At 38.9% G+C, this 14,176-nt stretch overlaps 1 protein-coding gene across 3 annotated transcripts; it reads left to right on the top strand.

Moving 5' to 3' along the window:
- The first annotated feature begins 8,959 nt into the window (after positions 1-8,959).
- On the top strand, positions 8,960-12,573 carry LOC122056640 (exonuclease DPD1, chloroplastic/mitochondrial-like). 3 transcript variants are annotated; one of them, XM_042618687.1, is made up of 5 exons: positions 8,960-9,121; positions 10,603-11,033; positions 11,103-11,268; positions 11,584-11,789; positions 12,102-12,573. In XM_042618687.1, exons 2-5 carry the CDS (start codon positions 10,637-10,639, stop codon positions 12,278-12,280), a joined length of 948 nt encoding a protein of 315 aa, XP_042474621.1. In that variant the 5' UTR covers positions 8,960-9,121; positions 10,603-10,636; the 3' UTR covers positions 12,281-12,573. The 3 variants fall into 3 exon arrangements, with proteins under 3 accessions (XP_042474621.1, XP_042474619.1, XP_042474620.1); XM_042618685.1 differs by having other exon boundaries at positions 8,961-9,121; positions 10,603-11,268; positions 12,102-12,571; XM_042618686.1 differs by lacking the exon at positions 8,960-9,121 and adding an exon at positions 9,131-9,475 and having other exon boundaries at positions 10,603-11,268; positions 12,102-12,572.
- Positions 12,574-14,176: the final 1,603 nt, after the last annotated feature.

The following is a 14,176-nucleotide window of genomic DNA, read 5'->3' as shown; positions in this document are numbered from 1 at the left end:
GTGATAAATACAGAGATTGAATTGACATGAAATCAGTTCTTATGAGTTCATATAAATCTCATGATTATATAAATCTCCTAAAACAAAAATTTATCTAATTGATCATTTTTTGAATCCGAATATGTCCAAAAACATCTAAATTGCATTTAAAAAATCATCAATCTCAATATATTAGGTAAAATTAATATTTTAAGGCATTTATATAATCAAAATATTTATGAGACCCCATAGAAACTGGTGTCATATCATTCCAATCTCTCTAGGTCCCTCAATTAGCTTCAAAAAGTTTAAATTTAATTAAAAAAATTTAGAATTTTGTGACGATCTTGGATTCATTATAGATTCAATGATGAATCTTAGATTTGTCACAAATTTTGCAATGAATCCATTATTCGTCACTAAATCTCCAATGAATATAGGATTTGTCGCAAAATCTGCAATGAATATTGAAGCTCGTCGCTAATTTCCAATTATTTTAGCACTGAATTATATTTTGTTGCTAATTTGCGATGAATCCATTATTCGTCACAAATTATTTTTGTCGCAAAATTGGTTGCCAATTTATGACAATTTATATTTTTGTTGTAAAATTTGTCGCAAATTAGCGATGAACCATTTTTATCGCAAATATTCGTCGCTAAATAATAGTTTTTCTATAGTGGTATTGATGGGTCAATCCACTAAAACTCGAGGTTGTAACAACATACACTTTCTTTATCCAATGATAAGTAAAAGCAATATTTAAATTAAACTGACACTTGTAGTGATTGAAGGTTGTAACTTGAGGTTGGTGTCGCTTTGACTATAGCAGTTGGATGTAGCAAGGTTATAGCAGAGTGATAACACAAAGACGACACAATAGAATGATCGAGAAAGCTCGTAGAACAGTTGTATCATTGTTAGCTCTTGGTCGAACCCTCCTTTTATACAACATTGGAGGTGCCTCCAACAGTTTAGGGTACTTCCAATGGCATTTATTTGATTCACAAACTTCGGCTTCTATTTGCCTGAAGGTGCCTCCAATAGCTCTGAGGTGTCTCCATCTACATCGAGGCACCTTCAATCACCTCTAAGGGGCCTCCATTGGCAGAAACTCTGTGAAACTTATCTGCACGACGGTGCCTCAACCCTATCCAGGGCGGCTCTAGTGCCTCATCTAAGGTACCTCCAATCAACTCCGAGGCTCTTCGAGCTCTGTTCATCTAAGATTGATTTTTTACACATAACTTCTGTCAAAACATGTTAGTCCAAATAGCTAAAAGTAACCTATAAAACATAGTTAGCACATAAAATAAAATAAGATTTATAAGTTAGATCTTGTCTTACGAAGACCAGGATCTAGTTTTGGTCTCAACTTAGATTTCTAAAATTGATCTAAGTTAGACCAGCGTCGATAGCCCCACTGGAACTTATCCTCACCGAATTTCTCTCCTCTAGTTGTTTATCTGACCTTACATGCCAAACCTTTGATCCTCTAGACTTGTTTGAACTTTCTCTGGTCCTGCTTAGTGTCTAATCAACCTGATCAACTAAGATATTCCTACAACACTAATCACAATAGATATGAAATAGCAATGTTAGTGTTATATTTGAGAGATATCCTAATGCAATCGTCTTAGATATTGTATCAATTATTGGATAAATGAAATTCACTATTTGAGTGCACATTCCTTATATGTATGATTGGATCTTAAACTCATTTACTGAATGTCCGTAATACGAATTATAGTATAACACAACTTGTGATTGGATAACAACTTGTGAGCATATCTACATATGTAATTATGAATATATTGAAATAATTCCTAGGCGATGAATTGATGAGTTCAAACATCATCAATTCTATGAGACTAGTATAAATTATAATCCTTGGTCTAACCAAGCAACTATTTCTCACTGTTGAATGCATTGAGATGTTGAGAGTTAAACGTAGATGCTAGTTAAGATAACTAGTTCATTAAAGTGACCTGCTATGAGAATTTATATGATTTTATACATATATAGATATATCAATGAAGATCTCATTGTAGCTCAAGTGCAAATTTCCTTCGTCTTAAGGTATTCAAGTCACCTTAATCATGAAGACTTATACTTTGATATCTTAAGCATACATCTACGTAAAGGTGTGGACCCAAGATAATTGGGTATAAGTTAAAGTGTTTGAAGGTGTTTGGATAGCCAACAAAGGATTCACCATTCCTTACAATGAGATGTATACTCTATGGTCATTTGTCAGGATTCTTACTCAAAGCCTTTGGTTAAAACATCACATGTCAAGAGTATGAGACTCTTGAGCACATCTATGAGTAATTTAAATTTGCAGAACAAGGAAGTATTACTTGGGTTAGGTGTAACATAGTCAGTATAGGGGGGACTAACACATTGATCATGTCCTGAACCAAGTGGGTATAAGACAAGTGAAAGAAATAAGACACGACTCATTGTAGCTACTAAAGGGTTTAGAAGTGATTCTGGAATCAATTATAATTTTTTGATCAATTGGGGATTATGATGTACCACTAGATGTCACTCATGATCGTTCCATAATTAATGGTTGATTATGGATGACCAACATAACCGAGAACCTATAAGGTCACACGTACTATGAGTTTAGAGATTTAAAACAAGTTTGAAAATTGGATTCTCAAATTAAGAGAGAGATAGAGTTTGGTTAGACCAAATTGAAAGGACAAATATGGAAAGATATTTGTCGGAATGGAAGCGCAGATGAGGCATTCCTATTGTGGAAGATATACATTCATTATGGTTTGATAATAAACCTAAAAAGGTTTGGTTTAGTTATAAAACAACTTAGTTTAATAATAAACTAAAAGGGTTTGGTTTAATAATGAAGCAAGATGGTTTAGTTTTAAACCAAACTTATTAATCTTAATGGTAATGGATCGTATTGACTTTGCTTATTGGGTTTGGGAGATGACTTACTCCCCAAGTCATATAAAAGTATATAAATACCCTTTATGAGAAGAAGAGGGTAGTGATATTATTTTTAAGAGAAAACTCTAATTTGATTATGGCTTCTTCTCATCCTCTTCTCCCTCTCCCTCTCCCTCTCTCTCATTGTCGCCTAAGCTCTTGCTACCCAAGAGTTACACTTTGTCATCTCCAACCACCAAATTCAGTGCTGATAAATTCAGTGTCGATGATTTCAGTGTTGCGCCACTCTCTAAATTGTGCCATGGGAGTTCTCTCGGATTGCTTCATCTTCATGCTTGGCTAGTACCAATCAGAGATGAACAATTTGTGGCTTCGTGAAGTTGTCTCAACGACAACTCAGATTGGATATGAATAGAGCCAAGTCTTTCGAGTGTTGCTTGGTTGATTCCAATTCCACTCCTCATCAATCAGCCGCTTACTCATTGATTCAAAACAAGGCTTGCCTTGTGAGACTAGCAAATGCTATCTACAAGGTTCGATCACGAACCGTCAGGTACACCTAATATAAATTTACTTTCCATAAAATTTTAATTATATGATCATGTCTAGTCATGTTTTATCCTTGTATACGTATGGTGTGTGCGATGTAATAATTAGGAATTATTATAATTTTTATTTTCACTGTGCATGTTTACGAAATGTGTTTTAGCATGCACCACATGGGGCATTCTCCAACAGTTAGTAGTTTTCAAGATCCACTAGTCCGGTCAACCGCGATCACACATGCTTGAAGTTCACTCCTCCAAGACTTCCCATTACCTAGGGTTATCTCCCTTAGGAGTTTTCATTGCCTAGCTCCACTTACTAAAACTTTCGCCACCTAGCTTCACTTATTAGAGTCTAGCTTCATTCACTAGGACTTTTATCATCTAACTTCACTCACTAGAACCTGACTTCACTTACTAGAACTTTCACCACCTAGCTTCACTCTTAGAATATAGCTTTACTCACCAAGACTTTCACCGCTTAGCTTCACTCACTAGAGTCTAACTTCACTCTCTAGGATTTTCACTACTTGACTTCACTCACTAGGACTTGCCCTTATCTAGCCTCCAGTTAAGACTAGTCACTCAATAGACTTCTCACATGCCTAACCTTCGGTTAGAACTAGGGATGCAAATGAGTTAAGATGCTCATGAGTCGCTTGATCAAAGCTCATCTCGAGTTTGATTTTGATTAAGCTCGAGCCAAGCTCGAGCCGATTCATTTAATATTCGAGCCAAGTTCAAGCTCCTGTAATACTGGCTCGATGTCTTGTCGAGCTTTTTTGAGCTCAACTATATATATAATATATTATATTTCGAGCTCATGTAATACCGACTTAAGTTATAATTCTGGCTCGAGCTCGAAAGCTTGATTTTAATTTGAGATTTTGGAGTCAAACTCGAGCCTTGGATTAAATGATCAAGCTGAGCTCGAGTTCAAATTTAAAAACTCAATCAAGCTCGAGCTCGAGCTCGAGCTCGAGCTGAGCTAGCATAAAACGAGTTGAGCTGAGCTCAAGCCAAGACTGGCTCAAGCTTGGCTCGGCTCTTTTACAGCCCTAGTTAGTACTTACCTTTGCTAGTCATCTAGTCCTAATTAGACTTCTCTTATAAACATCAAGTTTTATTTAGATTAACCCTTAGTCAACCTGACCCAACATTGGTATATTGTCAAGCATCAAAATCCTAGAGGTTGATTCCACCAACACCGTAAACAAGCTAGATCTCAACTCCTTTGGTTCTATGACTTTTTGCGATTCAACCGTACCACCTTGATATAACATTTTCTTATAGTAGTCTGACCACCTCTCACTTCGGCCACCAAGTCATCCATAGGAAACTTCATCTTCTAGTGATAAGTGGATACCATGGCTCAAAACAAACTCAGGGTGGGTCACCTCAGGATGACATTGTAGGCAAATGGTGCATTGATTACTATGAAGACAGCAATCTGAGTTCACTTCTGAGACTCTTCTCCCAAGGATAGTTGAAGATTAATCTTCCCCGATGGTGCTATCTCATGTAAAATGAACTTGAACAATGTTGTAGATATAGGTCAGAGCTCATGGTCAAAGGCTTTCTTGAAGAACACATTCACTAAGCTCTCGGTGTTGTTGAAGACTCTTGTCATGTTGTGGTAGTTAGTGATGACAGCTCGTATCACCAATGCGTCTTTGTGAGGAGTTATTACCCGCCTCGAGGTCTTGGGCCCCAAAATTGATTGAGGGACCTACCTCTAGACGAGACTTGGTATTGATCCCATAGCTCTCTAGTCTTCGAATATGACTCTTTCGAACTCAATTCGAGTATCTCCATTAGTCGATCCTCCCAAGATCATATTGATGTCACCTTGAGATAGTGGATTCTTTCGATCGCCCTCAGGTTGATTATCCTGTCAGTCCCAAGCTAGTTCTCGAGACTAAGACTGAGACCTAGATCGCCTTCTCGGGGGTGTGTCCCTTCAACAACTACTTCAGTGCTTAGAGTTCTTACCACAAGTGGATCAGACGAGTGACTGTTGAGTTGGCCCCAAAGGTTATCATTGAGTAGGAAACCATTTGTCGACTACATTATGGAGCTCCCTAGCATAGTGCCTGCACTCATGGGTAAAGTGACAATGAGAGCAGTGAAAAGTATAGTATCACTCCAACTCCTCCCCACTCGACCTATTGGGCCTAAGATTAGAAGTCAGGACTGCCTCCGCAGTTTGTACTGTTCTCCTACTAGTCCGAAATAGAGTATAATGGTGATTGTGAACAACTCCTTATGTGGCAAAGGTGGTGGATGAGCTTTGACCTCAGGTCGAGCCACTACAGGCATCAACACACAGACTTCCTTCTTTCTTGTTGACTGAGTCTCCTTAACATTGATGTATTTTGTCGCTCAACCCAAGAGATGATTGAAATTCATTGGAGACTTCTTCACCAAAGATCAGAAGAAGTCTCCTTCCTATAGACCTTATAAGAAGGCACTCATGAGCACCTCAGAGGTGGCTAAGGGCACAACCAAAGCAACCTCATTCAACTGTTGTGTGTATTCCCTAGGCTCTCCTTAGTTGTTTGCTTTAATGAAAATAGGTTGAGGGATGTTTAGTAATACCGCTTAATATTGATGAAGTGGTACAGGAATACGATCTTCAAGTCAGTGAAGGTTTGGATAGAATAGGATGGTAATCAGTTAAACCACTACTATGCAAGACTAGAAAGAGTCGTGAGAAAGACTCTGCATTTAACACCATCTATATTCTGATGCAATAGAGCAACATTCTCAAACTGACCCAGGTGATCCTTGGGTTGGTTGACCCTATGTATTCTTCGAGCTAGGGTGTCTGGAAGTTACGTGACAATTCATCTTCCAAGACATTTTTTACAAAAGGTGTTTACTCGAATCTTTCTCTGTAGTGAGCAATGATCTCTTTTCTTTGTTCAGATTTCACAGAGGTGTTTCTCCCACTTCAAATTCAAGTGCATATTCCTTAGGTGGCACCACCAACTGAGTCTATGGAGTCGCAAATGTGGCAAGGGAGGACCCGTCGACTACCGACACACGTTGAGGAATGGGAGGCACCTTCGTTGAAACAATAGGTACTTCTTCAAGCGCTAGGTTCAACAACGGGAGTCTTTGGAGAACCTATTGCACCAACTAATCGAATAGCCTTTAAAAGTCTTCTTAGGGTATAATGACATTTTTCCCATGATCCATGTCACTTGCAGAGCTAAAACCCTCAACAATTCTCCTTGGTTCCACTATCTCAACATCTCAGTTTAGCAAAGAGCAATTGTCATGGAGAAGATTGCAAATTACACGATGGTGAGGGAGTTGCAACAATGATCCTATAGGCACTCAACAAAGGGGTTAGAATGGGCTTCAAGGTTGGACTCGGCATGACCACTTCGATAATCAAGTTAGCACAAGGGTTAGGAGAGGATGAAAACTATGAAGCAGTAAAAGTGTTTGGATGGTTGTGTGTGCATACCTACTCCCACGGGAGTGGGCAACCTTTTATAGAGTTATAGTTATATCCTCACATTCTTCACATGTTCTGAGATGAACGCTTACGTTACCTATGTCTTCCGGGATAATTAGCTACTTTACCTACGTCCTCTAGGGGATAACGACTACATTGTTAGTGTCTGCCAGGGACAACAACACAATTAGCCACGTAGGATGAGAATCATGACTAAGGAAATCAGGAGACTAAGGAAATTGGGAGGATCGAGGGGCAATTCGTCTTCCAGGACATTTTTTGCAAAAGACATGTTACTTGAATCTTTCTCTTTAGTGAGCAACAATATATTTTCTTTATTTAGATTTTACAAGATTGTTTTTCCCGCTTCATATTCGAGTGTGTGTTCCTCAGGTGGGACCACCGACTGAGTCTGTGGAGTGGCAAATGCGACAAGGGGAGGATCCATCGGACACACCGGCACACATCAAGGAATGGGAGGTACCTCCGTTGAAACGTCAGGTACTTTTTCAAGTGTCAAGTTCAACAATAGGAGTCTTTGGAGAACCCATTGCGCTAGCTGATCGGCTAGCCTTTAAAAGTCTTCACAGGGTGTGACAGTTTTCCCACGAGTCATGTCACCTGTGGAGCTAGGACCCTCAACAGTTCTCCCTAGTTCTATCATCTCAATATCTCAGTTCAGGCAAGTTGCCACTGACAAGGTCAATTTGTTCTAGTTTGAGACCGCGATCTGGTGAGTCAGTGAAGCGCAATTGTCATAGAGAAGATTGATTGCAAATGATATAATGCTGAGGGAGTTACAACAACGATCCTATAGACACTCGGCAAAGGGGTTAGAATGGACACTGATGTTGGACTTGGCATAACCACTCCGACGTTCAAGTTAGCACAAGGACTAGGGGAGGATGAAAACGATGAAGCAATAAAAGAGTTCGGATGGTTGTGCGTGCATACATGTACCCGCAGGAGCGGACAACCTTTTATAGAGTCGTAGTTATACCCTCACATTTTTCACGTGTTCCGAGATGAACGCTTACGTTACCTATGCCTTCCAAGATAACCGGCTATGTGACTCACGTCCTCCGGGGGATAATGGCTACATTGTCCCTGTCTGTCAGGACCAACGGTGCAACCAGCCACGTAAGTTGAGAGTCTCGACTAAGGAAATTGGGAGACTGAGCTGAGGGATGGACGAAGAACCAAGCTATTGGAGGCGGGCCCTTGAGTTGGTAGATTTTGGAGATTGAGTTGAGGGAGGATCGAGGGACCAAGTTGTTGGAGTTGGGCCCCTGAGCTAAGGAAGATGGGGGTACCAAAAGTGTTGGAGTTGGTGACTAATTTGACATCCAACTCTGTTTGACTATTGATCAAGTTGTTTGACCAGACCATGTCACGTACTGATTTCCATACCTGTATCAGTAAGAAATATTGATATTTGAGTTTGAGAAAATATACATGATATATAAGAGTTTGAGAAAATATATGTGATAAGAGTTTGATTAAAAAATATAAATGATTTTGGTTCGTTCCATGCCTACAAATATCGCATATGCTAACTTAGTCCAATTTTCATCCGCGAGTTGCTTGCTTCAATAGTTTCTTCGATGTCGATTGAAATAGACCATATCCATATTCCTAACTTATTGGCAATTCTAAGCTTCTCTATTGTCGTCTAAAGACCACCTTGATATCCCTACCTTTTTGGCAACTCTAAGCATCTTTATTGTCGTCTAACATTGAATTACTATCTATCTTTAACTTCTAGTAATATGAACTCCTTGATAAAATAATATTGCTAAATTTAAAATTTTATTAAAAAATCTAAAACAAAACTCAATTTAATGTAAGTAAAAATAATTTTTTTAAATCAAATCACACAATTTTTTTTATTTATTATCAAATAAAAATAAATCGTATTCCAAAATAAATTAATTTAATCTAATTTATCGCTACTTAAATTAGCAACCATCTCCTTCGGATCCGATCCGAACCCGAAGAAATAGGCGCGATCCGTTAACACTCCGCCATTGTCGGGGGTTGGTTTCCTCGGCTCCGAGCCTACAAAAGCGCGCGGAGGCCACCATTCCTCTCTCCACGCTGGTGTCTTGTTGGTTCCTTCCTTCCTTTTCCCGCAATCCCAGCGATCTGTAGCCACCACCATTCGCGATCTTCGATCCCTTCCTTGCCCTCCGACTAGCCCAAAGCAGTTGCTTCGGTACCGCCTTCTTCCTTATTCGCTTGCCCAATGTGTTCTATTTTGAAGCAAAATTCTTCCTTTTCAATGATTTTTGCGATTTTGGGCGATTGATCCTGTTATGCGGAGTGGGCTTCTTTGTGGCCTCATTATCGCTCTGGAATTTCGTCGAGCATCTGGTGGCTTTTCTTTGATCTCGGTGTTTTGTTTGCTTTCGTGTTTGTTGGTGATGCTGTTTCTTCGATCCCTCATTAACAATTTTTCTCCTTTCATGGATCCGTGTGCTTTTGCGCGAGTGACCATGTTCCGAGAGTAGAACACCAGACCCGTTTTCGACTACATCGCCCTCTCAGGATTTTCGTCGAGCATCTTGCGGTATCCTTGTGATCTCAGTGCTCACTGTTTTGCTTTTCGTTGATAGTCGTCGACAATTTCTCTCCTTATTCGTGCTTTTGGATGATTGGATGCGTTAGGCAAGTAGACTTTTAAATTATGGGCAATTTGTGGTCTTTTCTTCGAACTGAGTGTTCGCTGATAGTTCTCTATTTCACAGTTGTAACGAGCTTATTTGCAAACTCAGGATTTTACAGGGATTTGACTTCAGTGTATTCAACAATTCTAGTTTTATTTTGTCTCTCATAATGATTTTTACAAATCTTATACATAGAACAATGCTTAACTACAGTCTTGTGGATGTTATAGTAATCAAGTTATTACGAGAAAAAAATTTGATTTTTATTTGCCAAGGCGACCTTTGACTGAATGATACATCAATGAATCTCGATGATCTTTGACTCGAGTCCGTAGTGATCCAGTTATTTCGAGAGAAAAAACTGGATTTTTATTTCCCAAGGTGACCTTTAACTGAATGATACATCAATGAATTGAATTCAAGCATAGGGTAATTCCATTAGTCTAATTATCACACAGTTTCTCTAAGTTAGAAGCAACCTGTCTGTGTTGCGTACTAATTCAGTGATGAATACCCTAGTTCACGTTATAGAAGCTCGATGATATTTTACTAGACGAGAAAAAAAACTTGATTTTTATTTGCCAAGGCAACCTTTGTCTGAATGATACATCAATGAATTGAATTCAAGAACAGTAGAATTCCATTGGTTCAATTACCACATAGTTTCTTTAGGTTTGGAGCAAGTTTTCTGTGTTTGGTACTAATTAAGTGACAAATACCCTAGTTCATGTTATAGAATCTCGATGATAGTGATCCAGTTATTACGAGAAAAAAACTGGATTTTTATTTCCCAAGGTGACCTTTGACTGAACAGTGTGATTTCATTTATCGCACAATTTCTCTAAGTTTGGAGCAAGCTTTCTGTGTTTGGTATAATTAAGTGACAAATACCCTAGTTCATGTTATAGAATCTCGATCATGTTTTAATATGCAATGCAGAAAATGTGCTATCCTGTAGCTTTTTACTGATTAACTTTGATTTTCATGACTCCATGTGTTGGTAATTTGTGTGCGATATGTTTTTTGCTAGGAGGTACTTCATTCTAGATCTGCATTCTTTGAAAATGTCACTTTTCTGCCCTGGTAATTTTCATCATTTGCGGAGCAACCTGGGCTGCACTTCGACTATTAAGTTTCTCGCCCTCCGATATATCAGTCCTAAGCAATTTCCTGCTAGGATTTACAATCTACGCAACTCCGCACAAGTAAACGAGGCAAGATCAGAACCACATAGTTCTAGTGTAACATGTAACAACCCTCTGCTGCATCTTCGAAACGGACTGGTGGATGTCGGAGCTCGGTCAAATGAAACTACCAGGTTGAAGTCGAGAAAGTTATCCACAATTGGAGCTACTCCACGGAAAACTCAAATACCAATAGTCGGGATATCACCTAAAAAAGACAAAAAGCAGCCTGAGCTTTGTGGAGCTAAAGTTGTTAATTGTTATGATTCCGAACCAGGTAATTCTGTCGTCGGGAAAGCCACAGACAGACCTGCAACTATTCTTGTTTTTGACATTGAAACAACAGGATTGAGCCGAGAAAATGAAAGGATCATTGAGTTTGCAGTTCGTGATCTTAATGGCGGCAAGAACAGTGCTTTTGAAACTCTTATTAATCCTGAGAAGAAAGATGTGACAAATACATATATTCATGGAATTCGAGATGATATGGTCAACAACCCCAATGTCCCAACGTAAGTATATCTAAATCTTGAATGTTCTTGTTAAACTATATGGCCTGAATGATTGACTTACACTATTAAAGCATCTGTCTAATAAGTCAGATTTAGAGTTTCGATCGGTGTCACTTTTGAAGTTCTATTTTGGTAGTGTTTAGATGTAAATCTAGCTCATTTGAATTTGTATTACTCCATATTCTTGTTTGCAAGCTCCTATTGAGGTGTGTTCATCAAATCTCTGTTATTGTATCATATTTCTTGGAGATGAACTCATCCATATTCTTGTCCTTTTGATCTGTTCTAATTTTTAACTTTGTTTCCTTATCTCAGGTTCAGAGAGCTACTTCCTATCCTTCTGCGGTATGTTCGGAGTCGCCAAATGCCTGGAAAACCCGTTTTATGGGTTGCTCACAGTGGCCGCAGATTTGATGTGCCATTCCTCGTCAAAGAATTCCAACGTTGTTCGATGACTATTCCTGAAGACTGGATGTTTCTCGATAGTCTTGCTCTTGCACGTCAATTGGTCTTGGCGAATGGTATGTTCATTATTTCTTCGGTATGTCAACGAAATATGTGACAAACTCTGGATGAATAAATCAATTCTCGTAGTATTTAAGCCTTCAACTTCATCCAAATTGACTTCTTACATTACCGGCGATCATACCTTATCTGTATCATTATACCCATCTGACTTTAACTTCCATTGATTCTGATTTTAATATTACTTCACTTTTTTCGCACGTTTATCGTATTTCAGCATGTTCAGCTGTATTAAGAGAGCCATAAAAGTACCCGAAGAACTTAGACTTCGATAACACGCCTTCTTTATCTGTTTTTATCTTTTACAGGATGCAAGCTTCCTTCTGCATCACTGTCGGCACTCCGTGAGCATTACGGAATTCCTCTAACCGGACCTGCTCACCGAGCGATGCAGGATGTCACGGTGCTCTGCTACGTGTTCCAGAGAATTACGTTCGACCTGAAACTGACAGTTCCTCAACTCTTGGAGAAAGCTTTCCGGCCCTAAGTCAATCGACATGATCCTCCATGAAACAAAAAGCATGGAGCTTCTTAGCTTTAACATCAAATATAACTTGTTTACTATTGTTGTTGTTATTATTAATTATTATTATTTTCTTTTTTAAATTTATTTGTGAAGTCAATTGCATAAATATAAGGTAAGACTACCTACTATCTAATCCTTTCCCGAGACTATTGTTGTTGTAATTTGTAACCATTCTTGGTGGAAAAGTTAGTCGATAGAAAACTTTTTTTTTCCTTCATTTTGTTATGGAAAATCGCAAATCTCTTGTATCTGAACGTGAATTCCTTCAATAAACTGATTTCTTTGGGTATGTTTTAGATTTCACTGCTTCGGTTGTCTTTGATTATTTATTTTGGGGGTGCAACCAAAGAAAACTGGACTTTTGGGTTAGTCGTCGCGTGCGTTTCTCGATTTACCCTGATGACTAATGGAAAACTTTTATGGGACCAAGTCGGTTACCCTATAGCACTATGAAACCGTAATCATGTAGATTTGTCTTGCTTACTAAACATTTATATTATAATAGCTACGATTTCGTAACTGTTATAACTTCGCCCATGACGATCGGTCATGGTCGATCTCAAGTCCGGATAAAGGAGGAGAGTTGCATTATGTTGTCAATCAGCGTTAAAACTATGACAAATATTCAATGAATGGATTTATTAAACTATTGTGCTAATGTTAGGTTATTCTCAGGAAGGAACGCATTGCAGGGTCTGATTGTAACGTCTCGGCAAGGATCGCTATATCTCCAGAACTTGTAGTGCTAAATATGCAAGAGTTTACATTACAAGATTCGACTGTAACGTATTAGCTGTAGATCCCCTGGCAGTCGGTTAGAGGGGCGTGAATAGTCCTGCATAAAAATACCAGAAATAAAAACTCTTTTCGAACTTTATAGCTTTATTAAACTAACACTTACATAAAAAGAAATTGATTAATTAAAAAAAAAAATAGGCACAAAAGAAATTACTTAATTTGCAATCAGATGATTGTTAATCCAAGGCAGTTGAAGCTCACTATCAAAATCTCCTTCAGGTGGAGAAGCATCTTATAGCATTGACTGCTCACAAACAAGTAGTAGAACAAAAGAGAAGTGTTTACAAGTGTTGTACTAGGCTACTGAGATCAGTGTTGTATTTATAACCCTAGTCGGGGCGCTTGGAAGGGTTCAAGGTGCCTGGAGGGAGATAAAATTTTATCCCTATCGCAACGGAACACCTCACATCGTGTTCCGATAAACTTCTGGTTCGAGCACCTAGAAAGGTTTCGAGCGCCCAGACCTAAAAGTCAACACCCTATTGACTTTTTGGTCTGGGTCTTCCGCTCCGGTTCCACTCACTTGGATTCGGATCTTCTGCTCTAGCTCTGCTTGCTGTGGTGATTTCGGCCGTCCGAAATAGGGCTCATCTGAACCCATTTTCCGACCTTCGAGTAGTCTTCCACTCCGGCTTCTCGTCTCTCCGAAATGTTGCGCGCCTCCTTCTCGTCTACTAGCGTACTCTTCCATAGCGCCTCGTCCTTCGGACGCACCGAGCCTGTCGGCTCTCTTCCATGTCGTCCTTCTCGCTAACTGCGTCTTTCACTCAGCTTCCTGTGCTCCTAAGTTCCTGCACACTTAGACACAAGGCATCAAAATAATAATAAGACTTAACTTGACTTGGTTGATCACATCAAAATCATCATGGGGTACTTACAATCTCCCCTTTTTTGATGTGAATCAAACCAAGTTAAGTTAGGGTAAACCAAGAAACAAATAGTAATAGAAATAGCAAGTACATTTTTTGCATATAAGAAAAACATGTGCAAAAAAAAATGTACACTCCCCCTATACTTAACCTCTAGTTTTTCCCATTTGATCACATTAAAATGGAGTAA

The sequence above is a fragment of the Zingiber officinale genome, chromosome 3B, assembly GCF_018446385.1.
Source record: "Zingiber officinale cultivar Zhangliang chromosome 3B, Zo_v1.1, whole genome shotgun sequence".
Taxonomy (NCBI): domain Eukaryota; kingdom Viridiplantae; phylum Streptophyta; class Magnoliopsida; order Zingiberales; family Zingiberaceae; genus Zingiber; species Zingiber officinale.
The sequence above is the reverse complement of the archived record's forward strand: the minus strand, read 5'-3'. Positions and strand labels throughout refer to the sequence as shown.